This window comes from Oryctolagus cuniculus, chromosome 16, assembly GCF_051225735.1.
Source record: "Oryctolagus cuniculus isolate XC-2025 breed Fujian yellow rabbit chromosome 16, ASM5122573v1, whole genome shotgun sequence".
Taxonomy (NCBI): domain Eukaryota; kingdom Metazoa; phylum Chordata; class Mammalia; order Lagomorpha; family Leporidae; genus Oryctolagus; species Oryctolagus cuniculus.
Window position 1 is genome coordinate 79,860,192 of NC_142882.1, and position 17,789 is coordinate 79,877,980.

General features: G+C 56.8%; 2 protein-coding genes across 9 annotated transcripts in view; one reads left to right on the forward strand and one right to left on the reverse strand.

The window, feature by feature from the left end:
* The window catches only part of LOC100343976 (peroxisomal ATPase PEX1), a 49,150-nt gene extending 38,871 nt beyond the window's left edge, over positions 1-10,279 (reverse strand). For 5 of the 6 annotated variants that reach the window (XR_016223136.1, XR_011383214.2, XR_016223137.1 and 2 more), the window contains exons 1-5: positions 9,965-10,279; positions 9,447-9,590; positions 4,892-4,975; positions 2,082-2,196; positions 1,235-1,986 (exon numbers count right to left, since the gene is read on the reverse strand). Coding sequence is in view for 2 of the 6 variants with exons in the window: in XM_051853339.3 (XP_051709299.3) it covers positions 1,235-1,986; positions 2,082-2,196; positions 4,892-4,975; positions 9,447-9,590; positions 9,965-10,093 (1,224 nt within the window). In the remaining 4 variants the exon portion in view is untranslated. Of the gene's footprint in view, positions 1-1,234; positions 1,987-2,081; positions 2,197-4,891; positions 4,976-9,446; positions 9,591-9,964 lie in introns of those variants that run through there. The other variant, XM_089316165.1, reaches the window with a different exon arrangement.
* Positions 10,280-10,392: 113 nt separating this feature from the next.
* Positions 10,393-15,485, forward strand: LOC100354866 (RNA-binding protein 48). Of its 3 annotated transcripts, none has more exons than XM_008261742.5 (5): positions 10,393-10,565; positions 11,049-11,239; positions 11,788-11,933; positions 12,385-12,896; positions 14,006-15,485. In XM_008261742.5, the coding sequence occupies exons 1-5, from the start codon at positions 10,455-10,457 to the stop codon at positions 14,090-14,092; spliced, it is 1,047 nt and encodes a 348-aa protein (XP_008259964.4). In that variant the 5' UTR covers positions 10,393-10,454; the 3' UTR covers positions 14,093-15,485. The 3 variants fall into 3 exon arrangements, with proteins under 3 accessions (XP_008259964.4, XP_089172295.1, XP_089172294.1); XM_089316168.1 differs by having other exon boundaries at positions 10,424-10,565; positions 12,688-12,896; XM_089316169.1 differs by lacking the exon at positions 12,385-12,896.
* The last annotated feature ends 2,304 nt before the right edge of the window (positions 15,486-17,789 follow it).

Sequence of the window (17,789 nt, forward strand, 5' to 3'; positions counted from 1 at the left end):
GGCCCCTGCTGCTGTCTCAGGTCTCCCAGGCTCCCCCATCAGCGCCGCTTCACCCTGTCCTCACCTGGATCTCAAGAACTGCAAGGCAGAACCAGCTAAATCCCAACCACCGGAGTGTGAGGCATTCTGTATCGGAGGATGCAGTGCAATCCCCTGAACTGACAGCTCAAGCCAACAACACAACAGGGACCCGGGGCTTTAGAAAATGAGGTGGGCAGGCCGGTGCTACGGCGTAGCTGGTAAAGCTGCCGCCTGCAGTGCCGGCATCCCACATGGGCACTGGTTAGAGACCTCACTGCTCCACGTCCATCCAGCTCCCTACCATGGCCTGGGCCCCTGCACCTGCACGGGAGCACCAGAAGCAGCTCCTGCTCCTGGCTTTGGATCAGCTCAGCTCCAGCCATTGCAGCCATTTGGGGAGTGAACCAGCAGATGGAAGACCTCTCTCTCTCTGACTCTGCCTCTCTGTAGCTCTGCCTTTCAAATAAATAACTAAATAAATCTGTTTTTTAAAAAATGAGGTAAGCAAAGATGAAAACTTTGTATGTAACTAGCATAAAGGTCACAGGTAAGACCGCAGGAATAAAAACAAAAATCTGCAAGAGACACTTTCCTGTCCTATTTTCCTTCCTCACTACGCAGTCACTTCACAGGGGCTCAACCTTACCTTCAGGTAAATGGGCTGGCAACTCACGCCGTACCAAGTGACACTGGCATCTGGGGCCAGCACGAGGGGGAAGAGCACTACTGGCCCTGTCTACTTCCTCGGCCACGTGCACCCGAGTCGAACGGCAGACAGCAGCAGGCCAGCAGCTTCCCAGTGCGCGGCCACCCAGGCGCCAGCAGCAAGCCTATCTCCGCCCTGGCTCTCTTCTGTACGGAGCACTTCCCTTTGCTCTCAGGAACTTGGGAACAAACCTGCCAGCATTAAGATGTGCAGGGCATCCCACCCTGAGAGTGGACCCTGAGCCAGGCTCCTGGGTTGGAACCCTGGTTCTACCACTTACCAGCTATGCAACCTCAAGCAAGAATTTCGAAACCTCAAGGCCTATACCTGTCCAAGCCAGAACCTGTCCGAGCCCCTTGGCCCTGCAAGCAGAACCGTGCTCCTCCCATGACTTTAGATGCTGTATTTATGGTATTAGTTTTCCATTTATACATAAGATACGATTCTAATTCATAATTGGGGAAGTTTACACACATTTTCCCCTCAAATTCTAAAATGCATACCAACCCAGACTTTCCCAAAATGGAGAGCTTCTACGTGTGTGGTGTACGTTCCGGCGTTCTTCAGCTCCTCGAGCCCGTTCCAGACCACCTTCAGCACGCGAGCCTTCCCGGCTTCCTGACTGTGGTCGGCGCCGATCTGCTTCTGATCTGGTGCCTCCGCCATCTGCCTCTCTTTTTCAGGGGAGAGGACATTTTGCTTGGTTTTCCTTTGCTGCTGCTTTGGAGAAAGGAGCTTAATTAGCTTTCCATAGGTCACAGTGAAGCTGGGCTCCACATCAAAATACTCCTGGTCCCATGGAAACACGTGCACGGCACAGGGAGCGGCGGACACAGAAGGCGCTGCTGTGTGGCTCGCGCTGGGGGGCCGGGAGCTGCACACCCTGAAGATATTGTCCAGCGGGACGACCTTTGACTGCATATTTTTGAACGCACTGATCTCAGTTACACCCCAGGATGTCTCTGGCTTCTTCTCGGATCCAAAAGAAAAAATGCTGCCTATCATGGTCCACAGGCTTGAAGAGGAGTCCACAGAAACTTCTGGGTCTGCGTCAGCACCTCGCGGGTTATCTGCCGGCAGCTGCTTGGTCTGAAGTCCTCTTGTTGTCCCTTGCTGGTCTCTCTCAAGACCAGGAAACTCGCCGCGTGCTTCGTGCGCTCGTGAGGACACATCCTCTGTGGCTGGACGTGCCTTTGGCTGAATCAGGAGTCTGGTATCAGCCTCGAGCCTCCCGTAAGTGGCTGCTGGCACCAGGGCAACTGTGGAGAAAACAGAGCGTGTGAGCACCTGTGATCTCTGCCCTGGACCAGTGCTACCGTGGGGAAGGCGAAGGACAAGTTACAACAGCACCTACCAACCCGGATGAAGATGTGAGTCCGCTGATCCACCCAGACGGGAAACACGGCTGTGGGGAAAACGACTCGGATCTGATCCAGAAGGCGCTGCTCAAGGGACGCAGCGTGCAGTTCCTGGAAGGACAGACACACATGGGTGTCGCTCCCCCTCTTCGTGGAGGAGCAACACAGGACCCTGCGCTGTTCTTTCTGTCTGCTCGGCCCTCCCCGGGTTTGCTGCTGGTTCTTCCCGGGTTGGCTACTATCCCTTCCACCTCCGTGGAAGGGCAGTTCCCCCTGGCCACATTCCCCACTTCCGCGGGGGAGCGGCACTCCGCCGACCGGCTCTTCTCGGGGGCTGCACAGGTGTTCCTTCAGCTAGATGTTCCCCATAGATGTTCCCCGTGAATGCCGTCTCTCTCCTCCTTTATAGTCCTCCTCCGCCAATCCCAACTCGGCTGCCCACACGCCGAGTACGCTGCTCTCCTCCAATCAGGAGCAAGTCCTACAGTTTATTAGCTGAACTGGAGGCAGCTGTGTGGAAGCTGTTTACTTCTCTACCAGCGCCATATTGTGGGAGAGCAGATGCATAGAATAAGTCTTAATTCCAGTAACTCAGTCCAGTCCGGTTTGCTCCCCACAGATCCCCCTTTCTTTTTATTTTTGGCGTTGATACGCGCCTGTCTTCGGTGTCCCGCGGCACACACTCTGCTCTACTTGCTAGAGTTGCCACAGGTTCTTACAAGTCCTATCAATCAGGCAAACCGAATCCGGGTCCTCTCTTCGCCATGTTGTGAGGAGGTTTTTAGGCGCTGATGCGTGCCTGTGTTCGGTGACCTGCGGCGCATAAGCTGCTAGCCGCCCAGGTGCTCATCGCCTCACTTAATCAGGCAGACCGAATCCAAGCTCTCACATTGCAGTGTTGTAGGGAGGCCTTTCTATTTCTCTATTTCTCTATCTCCGGGCATTCCTATTTCTCCCATTTTACTTCTATCTTCCAGCATTCCTATTTCTCTTTTACTTCTAAACTTCTGTTTCTCTTATCCCCGCAGCTTCCTGGCGCCTCACCCCGCCGGCGGGTTCCTGGCTCTGCGCCGCTTCAGCCCGCGCCTCATCTGCGCGGCTCGGCTTTGCGCGGCTTGGCTTCGCGCGCTCCGCGGTCTCCACGCCCTTCGCGTCTGCACCACGGCCTCGCGCCAGCCCCGTTCCCTATCTATTCACGCCCCGTGCTCTCTCTGCACGCGGCAGCTTCCGCGAGTAACACAGCGTAGCTTACGTGTCCGCCACTAGCATTCAATCTAAGTTCCCCGGGCTAGCCTGGCGAATTCAACCCAGCATACGTCTCCGCCCCACGGTTTGGCTTCCCGTCCTTTGCTCCCCGGGCTAATCAGACGGATCCCAATCTGGCTTACGTTTCAGCTTCTGGTTTCAACTTTTCGCCCCCTATTCCCGGGCTAACTTGAGAATCCCAAAGTGGCTTTCGTGTCCGCCTCGGCCTGCCCCCCACGGCTTCAATTTCCCTAACATTTTTCTCTACCCGGTATGTTTCCCCAAGCTTTCCTCCAACAATATTCCTCCCTCATTTCTCCTGGCCTCTCCCCACAGTCCGCGTCCGAGTCTGTTTGTTCTAGCGTTCACTTTCGCTTTCGACCTTAGAGATTTCTCCCAGCTTCCCCCCGTAGTCCGTATCTGAATCTATGCCTAGGCTTTCAACAGCTTCTTCCGGCACCCTTTTCGTCCGGCTTTTCCCTAGGCTGTTTGCTAGTCTCTCTCTCTGGTATTTTCCTGCTTCTTCCCGTTTCTTCCCTCCTAAGTTTCATATCCGTCCTAGGTTTCCTATCCGAGTCATTTCTTCCCTCCTAAGTTTCCTATCCGCCCTAGGTTTCCTATCCGAGTCACGGCACCATTATGTCGCTCCCCCTCTTCGTGGAGGAACGACACTAAACCCTGCCTAGGCTTCATATCCGAGTCACGGCACCATTATGTCGCTCCCCCTCTTCGTGGAGGAGCAACACAGGACCCTGCGCTGTTCTTTCTGTCTGCTCGGCCCTCCCCGGGTTTGCTGCTGGTTCTTCCCGGGTTGGCTACTATCCCTTCCACCTCCGTGGAAGGGCAGTTCCCCCTGGCCACATTCCCCACTTCCGCGGGGGAGCGGCACTCCGCCGACCGGCTCTTCTCGGGGGCTGCACAGGTGTTCCTTCAGCTAGATGTTCCCCATAGATGTTCCCCGTGAATGCCGTCTCTCTCCTCCTTTATAGTCCTCCTCCGCCAATCCCAACTCGGCTGCCCACACGCCGAGTACGCTGCTCTCCTCCAATCAGGAGCAAGTCCTACAGTTTATTAGCTGAACTGGAGGCAGCTGTGTGGAAGCTGTTTACTTCTCTACCAGCGCCATATTGTGGGAGAGCAGATGCATAGAATAAGTCTTAATTCCAGTAACTCAGTCCAGTCCGGTTTGCTCCCCACACATGGGCTCACCCCACACTCCGGCCAGGACCCGTGTACTCTTTCTCTAAAACATAAACGTATTGTGTACATTTAAGGCAGATACGTCGTTCCATGTTACAAGGCATGATGGGATAGGATACGGAAAAAAGGTCACAGTACTGAGTTACCCAGTTTTTGCTTGTTTCTATGGCAAAAGCAGCCAGACTCTACTCATTTAGCCTGAATCTCAAATCCAATGCAATTCTTTAACCTGCATTCCTCCTTTCATTCTCTAATTTCTAAGAGTGCATTCTTATCACTCAAACCAACTCAGAATACACAATGAAGCGCAGAGAAGAAAAACCCGAGGCACGGGCGTTTCGAGGCAGTCCGTCTTCTTTACCAGTATTTCCCAGTCGTCTGCGGAGAGCGGCTCCACCTCAACTTGCTCACAGGACACCACGTGGGAGCACGGCTTGAGAAACACCTGGAAAATTAAACAGTTAAAGCTATTTTTAAAAGACTTAGCTGTATCCTTGGAAAATTAAGGGTTCTCAGGTACATAACTGTGTGTGTGTATGTGTTGGGGTGTGGAGTGTAGACTTTCATGTGTCAATATTTATTATGTATCTATTCTCTTTTTTATTTTTATTATTTTTTTTAAAGACTTTATTTATTTATTTGACAGGTAGAGTTACAGACAGTGAGAGAGAGAGAGAGACAGAGAGAAAGGTCTTCCTTCCGTTGCTTCACTCCCCAAATGACTGCTGCGGCCAGCGCTGCGCCGATCTGAGGCCAGGAGCCAGGTGCTTCCTCCTGGTCTCCCATGGGGTGTATCCTCCACTGCACTCCCGGGTCACAGCAGAGAGCTGGCCTGGAAGAGGGGCAACCGGGACAGAACGGGCACCCATATGGGATGCCAGCGCCGCAGGCGGAGGATTAACCTAGTGCACCATGGCGCCGGCCCCTATGTATGTATTCTTAACTATGCCTTGACATACTTAGTATTCTAGGAAAAATTATTTCACAATCAATTAAAAAATAAAGGAAAAATACACCCTAGCACAGCATCTTTTTTTTTTTTTTTTTTTTTTTTTTTGACAGGCAGAGTGGACAGTGAGAGAGAGAGACAGAGAGAGAAAGGTCTTCCTTTGCCGTTGGTTCACCCTCCAATGGCCGCCGCTGCAGCCGGCGCACCGCGCTGATCCGATGGCAGGAGCCAGGATCCAGGTGCTTTTCCTGGTCTCCCATGGGGTGCAGGGCCCAAGCACCTGGGCCATCCTCCACTGCACTCCCTGGCCATAGCAGAGAGCTGGCCTGGAAGAGGGGCAACCGGGACAGAATCCGGCGCCCCAACCGGGACTAGAACCCGGTGTGCCGGCGCCGCAAGGTGGAGGATTAGCCTATTGAGCCATGGCGCCGGCCAACATCTTTTTCAAAATTAGAGATGATCATTAAAAAAGAAACATGGGCCAGGGCCGGTAGCAGGTAAAGCCGCTGCCTGCAGTGCCAGCATCCCATATGGGCGCAGGTTTGAGTCCCAGCTGCTCCACTTCCTATCCAACTCTCTGCTGTGGCCTGGGAAGCAGTAGAAGATGGCCCAGGTCCTTGGGCCCCTGTGCCTAAGCCAGAAGAAGTTCCTGGCTCCTGGCTTCAGATTGGTGCAGCTCCAGCCATTGCGGCCAATTAGGAAGTGAATCAGTGGAGGGAACAACCCTCTCTCTCTCTCTCTCTCTCTCTCTCTCTGCCTCTCCTCTCTCTCTGTGTAACTCTTTCAAATCAATCAATCTTGAAAAAGAAAAAGAAAGAAAAAGAAATGTGGGCTGGCACAGTGGTGTAGTGTGTAAAGCCACCACCTGGGCACCGGTTTGAGTCCCAACTGCTCCACTTCTGATCCAACTCCCTGCTGTGGCCTGGGAAAGCAGTAGAAGATGGCTTCAATCCTTGGGACCCTGCACCCACACTGGAGACTTGGAAGAAGCTCCTGGTTCCTAGCTTCCGATGGGCCCAGTTCCAGCTGTTGAGGCCATTTAGGGAGTGACCCAGTGGATGGAAGACCTCTGTCTCTGCCTCTCTTTATTTAGTTGAAAGTCAGAGTTACACAGAGAGAGAAGGAGAGGCAGAGAGATAAGTCTTCCATTGCTGGTTCATAATGGCCAGAGCTGAGCTTATCCAAAGCCAGGAGCCAGGACCTTCTTCCAGGTCTCCCACACAGGTGCAGGGGCCCAAGGACTTGGGCCACCTCTACTGCTTTCCCAGGCCATAGCAGAGAGCTGGATCAGAAGTGGAGCAGCCAGAACTCAAACCAGTGCCCATATGGGATGCCGGCACTGCAAGTGGCAGCTTTACCCGCTATACCACAGCGCCAGCCCCCCAGCTGTTAATTTTAAAACCATGAAGTGAAAAGAAAAAAAAGTTCACCAAGAAGATGCAAGAATTCTAAAAATAAATAAATAAATAAGTAAATAAAACCATGAAGTGAACGACACACTGAAACAGAGATCAGAGACAAGTGTTTAAAAGTACTGGGTAATCCTTCACAGCAAAAGGAGAGTAAAACACCTGCTCCCCTCCCCTGGCCCCGCACTGTAACCCACGTAAGATCACAGATCTCAGAAAGCTGGAGCCGCAGCCGCATCTCACTCTCTGCCTTCTGCAGACGCTTCCCACGTTCAGAGATGAAGGCCAGAGCCGTGCTGCAGCCAGCCGGCCCTTCCTGACTGCCTGGAGCAAGCAGCAGAGTTTCCGCTCGCTACCACCTCCGTGGCGCCCTATCCACAAAGCAGCTCCTGCCCAGCAGGAAGCCCCGGACGCCTTGGTTAGCCAGTCCACTTCCTGTTCCTATCACTGATTCTAGGGGAGACGGCGTCCCAGTGGCAGCAGCACAAGAGGATCTCACATGCACGGACAGAGAGCTGTTCGGTGTGTACACGGACAGGCGTCTGACACACTCCGCGGGACAGGACAATGAAGACCTTCTGCATAATCTCATTCTTGACATCCTAACGGCCTAGTGAGGTCCCAACTACAGGAAACACTCACTCTGATGCTGGGACTGGGGAAAGAGAAAAACCCAGTTTTTACTTTCAAATGTAAAATACGTATAAAGAATGCTTCTTATTTCTACAGTTTAAAAAAGTTTTAAAGGATTACACTTGCAAAAAATAAAAAGTAACAAAACAGACTCAAGTCCTTAAGCTTTGAGGTTTACAATCAAGCACATTAAATTCACAGGCAAAAGGAGAAAAATAGGGGCTGGTGTTGTGCTGTCGTGGGTTACGCCACTGCCTTCAATGCTGGCATCCAATATGAGCATGGGTTCAAGTCCTGGCTGTTCCACTTCTAGTACAGCTACCCACTAATGAGTCTGGGAAAGTAGCAGAAGATGCCCCAAGTGCTTGGGCCCCTGCCATCTATCTGGGAGACCCAGATGGAATTCCACACACCTGGCTTTGGCCCTGCACAACTCCAGCCATTGTAACCACATAGGGGAGTGAACCAGTGGATGGAAGATCTCTCTTTGTATCTCCCTCTCTAACTCTGCCTATCAAATCAATCTTTATAAATACATGAATAACCTTCTATTCCAATATTGATATTTTTAATCAAGACCATAGAAGGTTAGAAAATGTAGTTCAATAAGGGAAAAATCCAGCGGCTCCAGAGGAAAAGAATTTCACAAAAACAAAATCAGGAACCCTAAAGAGTGAGTAAAAGAGGTAATAGAGGGTCTGGTGCTGTGGAACAGCAGGTTAAGGCCTTGGTCTGCAGCGCCAGCATCCCAAATGGACACGGGTTCGAGTCCCAGCTACTATTCTTCCAATCCAGCTCACTACTATGGCCTAGGAAAGCAGAAGATAGCCCAGGTGCTTGGGACCCTGCACCCATATGGGAGACCTAAAAGAAGCTCCTGGCTCCTGGCTTCAGACGGGCCTGGCTCTGGCCGTCGTGGTCACTTGAGGAGAGAACCAGCAGATGGAAGACTTCTCTCTCTCACTCTGCCTCAATGTAACTCTGCTTTTCAAATGAATAAATAAATCTTGGCCGGCGCTGTGGCTCAATAGGCTAATCCTCCGCCTGCGGCGCTGGCATCCCGTATGTGCGCCCGTTCTAGTCCTGGTTGCTCAACTTCCAGTCCAGCTCTCTGCTGTGGCCCGGGGAAGGCAGTGGAGGATGGCCCTGCACCCGCATGGGAGACCAGGAGGAAGCACCTGGCTCCCGGCTTGGGATCAGCACAGTGCCAGCCATAGCGGCCATGGGGGGGGGGGGGTGAACCAACGGAAGGAAGACCTTTCTCTCTCTCTCTGTCTATAACTACACCTGTCAAATAAAAAAAATTAGCCGGCGCCGTGGCTCAATAGGCTAATCCTCCACCTTGCGGCGCCGGCACACCGGGTTCTAGTCCCGGTTGGGGCGCCGGATTCTGTCCCGGTTGCCCCTCTTCCAGGCCAGCTCTCTGCTATGGCCAGGGAGTGCAGTGGAGGATGGCCCAGGTGCTTGGGCCCTGCACCCCATGGGAGACCAGGAAAAGCACCTGGCTCCTGGCTCCTGCCATCGGATCAGCGCGGTGCGCCGGCTGCAGCGGCGGCCATTGGAGGGTGAACCAACGGCAAAGGAAGACCTTTCTCTCTCTGTCTCTCTCTCTCACTGTCCACTCTGCCTGTCAAAAATTAAAAAAAAAAAAAATTAAAAAGAAAACAAGGGTAAAACCCAGTTGTTCATAAAGGAAAAGGAATTGAACAACACATGGTCAGGGCTGTAAACAGTAACAGAGGTGACAGAATACAAAACTAAGGTAGCAGCATAGCAAACGACAAGAGAATTACTGTTACTTGACTATCAGTGTAACAGCATACGCGTTTGCTATCACCTAACGTCCACTAAAAAAACAACACTGAGCGCTGTGGTCGCGGCTCTGGCGCCGTTCCCAGAATTCGCCGCAGCCCCCGCGTGCTCACCTGTCCGCCGTCGGCGAGTCCGAGTGTCCGCCCCACTTGCCGGCTGATCTCAGCCACACTCTCGCCTGGATCGCTGAACCGCCGGCCTTCCACCCAGCTCAGGAACACGGGCTGCCGGCCCCAGGCTACTTCCACGGCCTGGTTCTGTGCACGCGGGACCGGGGAGAGAAAGGTCTCAGCCCGGCTGCGGCCCACGCGGGGTCCTGCACGCGCGGCGCCGCGTCCGCGTCCGTCAGCGCCTCAACACCTGCGACCCTGCCCCACCCGGGGCTGCGCGGGCGCGGGCGGAACCAGGCCGCTAACCCTCGTCGGAGCACCGCCAGCGGCCTCAACCACTTCACAGCAGCCCGTGTGGACGTCGCTCTGGGTCCTGAGCGGAGAGGCCAGTGACCGGCCTGGGGCTGCTGCAGACGCGGCGGGGCGGGTAAGGAACCCCCAGACCGCCCCAGGGACCCCCTCCGGGGCTGGACGCGGCCCGGCGACTGTGCGGGGCCCGGCGTCCGCGGCTGGCGCGTTACCTGCAGCAGGTGCAGCTGGGCCACGAGGCGCCGCGGCAGGTGCAGGAAGCAGTCCCGAGTGTTGGTGAAGACCACAGTCACGGCCGCCCCGCCGGCCCCCGACCCCGCCGGGCGACTGTCGCCCCACATCGTCCCGCAGCGCGGCTCGGCCCACTCCCACCACAGCCAGCGTGTGACCCCTGCCCCTGCAGGCCGAGGGCATCGAGCCCGAGAGCATCGATCGGCCGCGCCGCCGGCGGTCCCGCCCTCTCGCCCAGCTGCGCGTCCCGCCGCGCGCCCTGCGGGGGAGGGCCGGCTTCTCAGCCGCTCTCCGCCGCACCGCTAGGGGGCGGCACTCGCTCCCCAAGTCCTCGCTCGCAGGAAACGATGGCCGACGCCGTCGATGCTCCAGCCAATCCGGGCACGCCGTGACCCATCCCGCCCTCTTATTGGAGAAACGAGGGGCCGCCCGGCGGATGTTGTCTTCGTCGGGAGCCCCGCGCAGAGCGCGATGGCGTCGAGGGACGGGCAGCCCGGGAGCGTCTGGGAGCACCACGTCCCGAAGGCGGTGTGCGACACGCGGGCCAAATATCGGGAGGGACGCCGGCCCCGCGCCGTCAAGGTGACGTGACGTCCGCGGGTGGCCGTCCTCGGTAGCTGTGTGTGGGGTCAGCGCCCCGCGAAGACGCAGTGGGCCCCGCTGCTGGCCGGTCCAGCGGCCGCCGGGGGCGCGTGAGGAGCCCTGGGCGGGACCCCGAGAGCGGGGGAGCCGAGGGGCGGCCTCGAAGGCCGGCACTGCGGCTGGGCGCGACGCGGGGCCGCTGCGGGGTTGTCCTCGGTGCTGAGCACGGGCGGGGCCCGGGGGTCGCGCTGGCTGCGTGGCCGTCGGGCGACTCCCGCCACGCCGACCTCGGGGCCCGCAGCCCGGCGGGGAGCCTGCTCTGGTGCAGGGCTGCGTCTTGGGCAGACTCGGGCGGGAGTTCTCCTGTTGCGTGGGTTTTGCGCTCCGCGTGAACGGAATGTTGGTTCGCAGAGCCCCGTTTCAGGGCGCGCGGGTCCCTAAGCGCGTGTGTGACGGCACCGACCTCTGCGCTGGCCTTTGCAGGTGTACACGATCAACCTGGAGTCCCGGTACTTGCTGGTCCAGGGCGTCCCTGCGCTGGGAGCCATGCGGGAGCTCGTCGAGCGCTTTGCTCTGTACGGCGCCATCGAGCAGTACAATGCTTTAGACGAGTACCCGGCGGAGGAGTTCACCGAGGTCTATCTCATTAAGTTCCTGCATCTGCACAGTGCCAGGTACCGTGCGAGCGGGCGGCGCCTGGTCTCTGCTTCCCTCCTGTCGGCCCGGGTCCGGGTCCGCCTCCTCACGCCTGCGTCGCCCCGGGACTGAGCGCGGGCACCTCGGACAGGCCGGGACCGGGAGTAAAGATGGGTTGACTTCTGTGCGGAGACACGGATCGCGTGTGCGGGGTCATCTGCGAGCTCGCAGACGGGAGCAGCTGGCGTGGGCCGCCGCCTCCCTAGCGGAGCCGCATTCCAGTCTCCTCCGGTCTCCGCTGCTCTGCTCCCGCCAGCATCCTGCCGCTGTGCGCCCTGGGAGGCGGCAGGTGCAGGTGCAGGCGCAGGTGCTCGGTCCCTGCCACCCCACCGCCACGGGAGGTCTGGATTCCTGGGAGAGGCGAGAGGAGGCCCCGGGGCCCCGCAGGCCCGGCTTCCCCGAGCGCAGGGTGGATGCGCGCACAGCACAGCCGGGCGTCCCCTGCGGGTCCCCGCATGCGGTGCCAGCCGAGCTCTCGTGCCGGGTGCGTCTAGGTTGACCCCTGCCGGGACGTGTTTCTGCCCAGGACGGCCAAGAGGAAGATGGACGAGCAGAGCTTCTTCGGCGGATTGCTTCACGTGTGCTACGCTCCGGAGTTTGAAACCGTGGAGGAAACCAGGAGGAAGTTAGCAGCGAGGAAGGCGTACGTGGGGAGGAGCACGAGGAGCAAAGGTAGGGAGCGCCCTCCCTCCCCTGCTGGGTGTGGGCGCTGGCAGCGCCCTGGGTGCCCACGCCGCCCTGGCCCGCAGCTGCAGGGAGGAGGCCTGTGGCTCCTTTCCTGAGAGCCGGGCGCAGCAGCTTCTGCGTGGCGGCCCGGGCAGACCGAGACCACGGAGGTTCTGGGAAAGCAGAGGGCGCAGTGGGAGCGCACGCGGCCCTGGGCGTAGGAGGCACCGCCCGGCTCCCACAGCAAAGGCCCAGAAGCTGCATGAGTAACGGGGACCAGGCACCCGAGGGGTGGGCGAGGGCGCGGCCTGACGCGGGCTCCTTTTTAGCCTTTGTAACTCGGACCACGTGGACGCGCCCCGCCGAGCATCGCGGATCTGGGGCGGCATCGGTTCCCTGACCGAGGACCGCACTAGTGAACGCTTGTTTCACTGTCGCTTTGCCTGGGAACCCGAAGGCTGCGTCCCGACGAAGCCGCCGCCGCCCCTGCCCCAGCCCGGAGACGCGGACCCCTGCAGCCCGGAGCTGCCCGCAGGCGGTGCTGTGTCCTGCGCGGCCGCCCTGGACCCCTCTGCCGGGCGCTCGCAGCCGCCTCTTCCCTGTTCCTGCCAACGGCCTCTGTGCTCCTTCGCCGCGCACCATGCGGGGACACCTGGCAAGCGCCTGGGCGGCGGGGCCGGCTTTGGAGCGGAGGGCCCCCAGCTCTGGGACTCTGCGCCGAGCCCACGGAGCGCTCCCGAGGCCGCCCCGTCTTGGGCAGCCGTGGACAGGTTCCTGCCTCGGAGCACGCAGCTGCAGGAGCGCCAGAGACGCAGGGAGGAGGACCGGAAACGGGCAGCCGGCCCTGAGCCCGACCCGAGCGGCCGCGCCGTGGTCATCGGGCCCCTGCTGCCGCAGGAGCCCGAGGTGGACCTGCAGGACGCCTCGCTGAATGCCACGGCCGCCCTCATTCGGAGGAGACTCAGAGAGGTGAGGGCGCTGGAAAGCCTGGGTGGACATGGTGGTTGTAGGGCCGCGAGGAGCCACGGGGGCGTCCTCCGTGGGAACCCCGCTGTGCTAAGGGTCAGGGGCTCGCTGTGCTGTCTACAGCCCTCTGCTGATTAGCTGAGTCGCCTAACACTCATCTGCTGTGGTTGTTATTCTTGGTCAAACGTGAACCGGCGTGTAAAGTCCCCGAGACGGAGCCCAGGCCTCCTGCTTAAGTGCCCAGGGAGCTGAGCAAGCCCGGGGGGAGGAGAAAAGGCTGCACGTTTTGTCTCTGGAGTTCAAAGCTCCTGCAGGTTACCTCCGACTCAGAAGGCTGCTTTGGCCTTGATGTGTGAGAAGGCTGCAGGGGCGAAACTTTAGATCGGGCCGTGAGGTTTGCACGAACTGTCAGCCTCTTCTAAGCCTAGAGTGGGATTGTGCTGCTTAGCCATCTTTACGTAGTCCCTCTCCACTTCCTGGGCACACGTGAGAGAAAGGCACTGTTTGGAGTAGCTTTGGAAGGAGACCTTTCTGTGGGTGGGGTTGAACTCCTAAACGGAGGGTCACAGGCGGCCTCTTTCTTGAACCCCAGGGGTCACGGGTGATCTGACAGAGCTGTGCGTATTAACAGTCAGCACAGCCTACTACAGAATCCAACACTTCTGCATTTCAGGGAGGACTCTGTAGCTGCTGAGACGGGCGCGCTCACTGAGTCTGTTGCTGGGGTGGCTCTGCCCTGGGGATCTCAGGATTCTGCCTTCTCTGCTCCTTTCACCAAGTCCTCATCCTGTCCCCCAGGTCCACCCACTGTTACCGACGTCTCAAGGACGTGCAGCCAGGATCCCAGTGTCCTACAACCACAGATGGCTTTAGCTCAGTGAGGACTGTTAAAGAGCACACGTTCACTTCTGTCCTCAACATGGTTTTCTCCCGTCAATGGCAGAGACCTCTGCTCTGTGCTAGGTCTTCAGCCATACTTTTCTTAGGCCAGTTGTTCTAACGGTGAGGGCAGGGATGGGACACTTGGCTGTCTCTGCCACGCCTTCTCGCAGCGTACTCTCTCTCCCACTGTGGAAGCTCAGCTTCAGTGTTCCTTTCTCCTTTGCAAACAGGTGACGTCATCCGTCCCAGAGCCCCCGGAGGACAGGCTGGGAGATGTGCATGCGGGTCGTCCCCTGAAACAAAGAAGAAGAATATAAACCGGCAGCGCAGCAGTGCGTCCAGATAGAGTACTTGTATTTTATCCTCGATGAGATTTTGCTATTTTACAACTTGCCTTTTTGTAATTTCTTTCAAGATATTTGTCTAGTGTCATCCATCCTTACTGTCGCAGAAACATTGTAACGTTGCCTGTCCCATCCAGCATCTAGAAGTCCAGGGGTCTGAGTGCCAGGGCTTCAGAGTGAAGACAGGCCTGAGAAGTAAAGAGTTAATAAACTGTGGGAGCAGAGCTGGGACTGCAGTTCACTAGGCTAATGCTCCACCTTGCGGTGCTGGCACACTGGGTTCTAGTCCCAGTTGGGGCACCGGATTCTGTCCCGGTTGCCCTTCTTCCAGGCCAGCTCTCTGCTGTGGCCAGGGAGTACAGTGGAGGATGGCCCAAGTGATTGGGCCCTGCACCCCATGAGAGACCAGGAGAAGCACCTGGCTCCTACCATCGGATCAGCGCGGTGCCGGCCGCAGCACACCAGCCATGGCAGCCATTGGAGGGTGAACCAACAGCAAAGGAAGACCTTTCTCTCTGTCTCTCTCTCTCACTGTCCACTCTGCCTGTCAAAAAAAAAAAAAAAAAAAAAAAAAAAAGGAATTACTTGATCTGTGGCTCTAAAAACATCAGTACTTGAAGAAGTTTTATAAAGATGTATTTATTTGAAAGCCAGAGTTTCAGAGAGAGGTAGACAGAGAAGGACTTCCACCTACTGGTTGAAACCCCAAAAGGCTGCAACAGCCATGGCTGGGCCAGGCTGACAGTAGGAGCCTGGAGCTCCATCTGGGTCTCCCACATGGGTGGCAGGAGCCCAAGTACTCTGGTCCTTCCTGGTGCTTTTGCCAGGCACGCTAGCAGGGTGCTGGATCAGAAGTAGAATAGTCTGGACTCGAACCCAGTACCCACATGGGATGTGTGCATTGCAGGTACTGGCTTAACCCACTGCCACACAACCAGCTCCACCTGCTAGACTCTACCCTCACTTCAGGCCTTTCCACGGGTGTTTTCTGTCAGGGGAGTGCGGATTCTGAAATCCACGTAGGTCTAGGCTGACCGCGGTGTCTTTACTGATGGAAATAACTTGAGGGGTAGGCGTTTGGCGCAGTGTTAGGGTGCCGCTTAGTTTGTCCTCTTCCATGTCAGGGTGTCTGGGGTCCAACTGCAGCTCTGCTTCCTGGTCTCCCTTCCGGCCAGTGCGCCCCCGGGAGGCAGCGTGAGAGGACTCAGGTATCAGGTCCCTGCGTCCCAGCTGGGAAACTTGGATTGATCGGTGCTCCTGGCTTTGGCCTGGTTCTGCCCGGGCATTTGGAGAGTGAACCTGCAGGTGGGATACCTTTCTGTGTCTGCTTTTGAAATAAAATGAGAGAAAAGTGTCTGCTTCAAAATGTTTGTAGAACATGGGATTAAAAGATCAGTTTATTTTGGCACAGAAAATTTTGAAGTCCATGTAAACAAGGAGTCTACAAAACTTCATGAGTGCACCTTACCAAACAGTCGTGTGTGAGCGTCAGAACAATGGTGGACAAAGTAAACCTGCCGTGTAACTCCGTTTCGCCACCCCTTTTGAACTTCCCCCGTGTACCCGGGAACATAACCCCGCCTGGGAGAGCCGGTGGTCCTGACAGATGGTGCCGCGTGCTGTGGGAGAGCCGGTGGTCCTGACAGTACGTGCCGCGTGCTGTGGGCACGTGCAGTGGCACAGGAGCGCACGGTGCAGCGTCCTGGGGCTGTAACAGCATCCACACCGGCCCCGGTTAGAAGCAGCAGCCAGCAGCTGGGGGAAAGGCCAGCGTTCCCGCGGGGCCAGGGTGTCCAGAGAGGCAGGCATGGCAGCCCCGGCAGGCTCGTGGTTGTCAGGTCACAGAGCTCACAGCACAACAAAGGGCTCACTTTTCTATTGTCCAGAATGATCGATTCACCGAATTTAAGAAAGAGCGAGAGAAAAGCAATTTAACTTGTGGGCTGGAAAAGGTACGAAGACACCGAGGTATCTCACTGGATCCGAGGGCCAGATCGAGTGCACAAGCGTTAGGCAGTGGATCCCACGTGCCCAGGGCACAGAACCGTTCCCAGTCACTCACACGCAGGTTCATCTCTGCCTCGCCTCCCAGCCCCTCACTCACATCTCTGTCCCCGTTTGACTGTGTGCTAAGTACAGGCTTACCTCCCATACGAGGAGCCATAGCTTCCACACTGCTGCCTTTCACAGCCCCAGCTTCGGAACCCTACAGAAGCAGCCTCTCGCTGGTGTCTGTGTTTGCATCCCAGCAAAGCGCTCGGATGGACGCCACCTGAATTAGGTGCAAATCCAGCTCAGTCCCGCCGGAGGACGGCCAGCCACAGGTGGCTCCAGCTGGGTCCCCTGGCCTTCCTGGTCGTGGCTGGGTGCGGTATTTTGTGACTGTTCCATTAACACAACATTTGTACACAGTGTGTACTGATGGCAGGCCTGCCTGTCTTCAGTTCTGCACTGACATCCTGACAGAGATCATCCGCCACAGACTGGACTTAGCAGAGAACCAGAGCACTCAGAAAGTTCTTGAAAACAGATCGCCAGGCCCATTGATACCAAGTTTGACCACAAGGAGTGTGGTATTAGGTGTCCAGCGCTGTGGTATAGTGAGTAAAGCTGCCACCTGCAGTGCTGGCATCCCAAATGGATGCGGGTTCGAGTCCCAGTCCCGGCAGTCCACTTCAATCCATCTCCCTCGCTAATGTGCCTGGGCAATCAACAGATGATGGCCGAAGTCTCTGGGCCCCTGCCACCCACACGAGTGACCTGCATGGAGTTCTGGATCCTGCCCTTGGTGTGGCCCAGCCCCTGGGGATTGCCGCTACAGCAGATGGAAGACCTCTCCATCTCTGTCACTTGGCTTTTCAAAAAGAATCCGTGGTGGTTGGGAACCACTGCTCTCTCTCGTGTGTGACCGCTGTCGTCCATGCTGTCCACTCGTGCTAAGCTCACAGAGGGCCTCTATCGGTGGTCATGGCTCTGGAGGGAGCACAGGTACGACTGGGCGGCCCAGGAGGTCCTGAGCACTCACTGGGCAGAGAGGAGGTGTCAGGCTGGCGGACAGGGGAGGGGCGCTGTTCTCACACCACTTTGCTGGGGGTGGGGTGGGGTGGGGAGGAGTCTCCAAAGCAAGCTTGGGTTGCTGAGAACAGCACGTGTCCACTAGAACTTTCTGTCCTTGTGTTTAAAGTTCCATAAACTAGGGCCCTTGCTGTGGCTAGTAGGTTAAGCATTCGCTTGCAGCCCCAGCTTCCCATATGGGTGCTGGTTCAAGTCTCAGCTGCTCCACTTCCAATCCAGCTCCCTGCTAATGGCTTGGGAAAGCAGTGGAAGATGGCCCAGGTGTTTGAGCCCCTGCACCGCACCCACATGGGTGACCGAGAAGAGGCTCCTGGCTCTGTGGGGCCATTTTGGGGAGTGAACCAGTAGATGCTATCTTTCCCTCCCTCCCTGAGCCTTCCAAATCATAATTTTTTTTTTAACTTTTATTTAATGAATATACGTTTCCAAAGTACGAATAATGGATTACTATGGCTTCCCCCCATACCGTCCCTCCCACCCACAACCCTCCCCTTTCCCACTCCCTCTCCCCTTCCATTCACATCAAGATTCATTTTCGATTATCTTAATATACAGAAGATCAGCTTAGTATACATTAAGTAAGGATTTCAACAGT

Excerpts from the sequence above, each read along its gene's own strand:
- LOC100354866 (XM_008261742.5), top strand. The coding sequence starts at position 10,455 with ATGGCGTCGAGGGACGGGCAGCCCGGGAGCGTCTGGGAGCACCACGTC. Across the intron at positions 10,566-11,048 it reads GCCGGCCCCGCGCCGTCAAG|GTGTACACGATCAACCTGGA; the intron begins GTGACGTGACGT and ends TGGCCTTTGCAG. Across the intron at positions 12,897-14,005 it reads TTCGGAGGAGACTCAGAGAG|GTGACGTCATCCGTCCCAGA; the intron begins GTGAGGGCGCTG and ends CTTTGCAAACAG.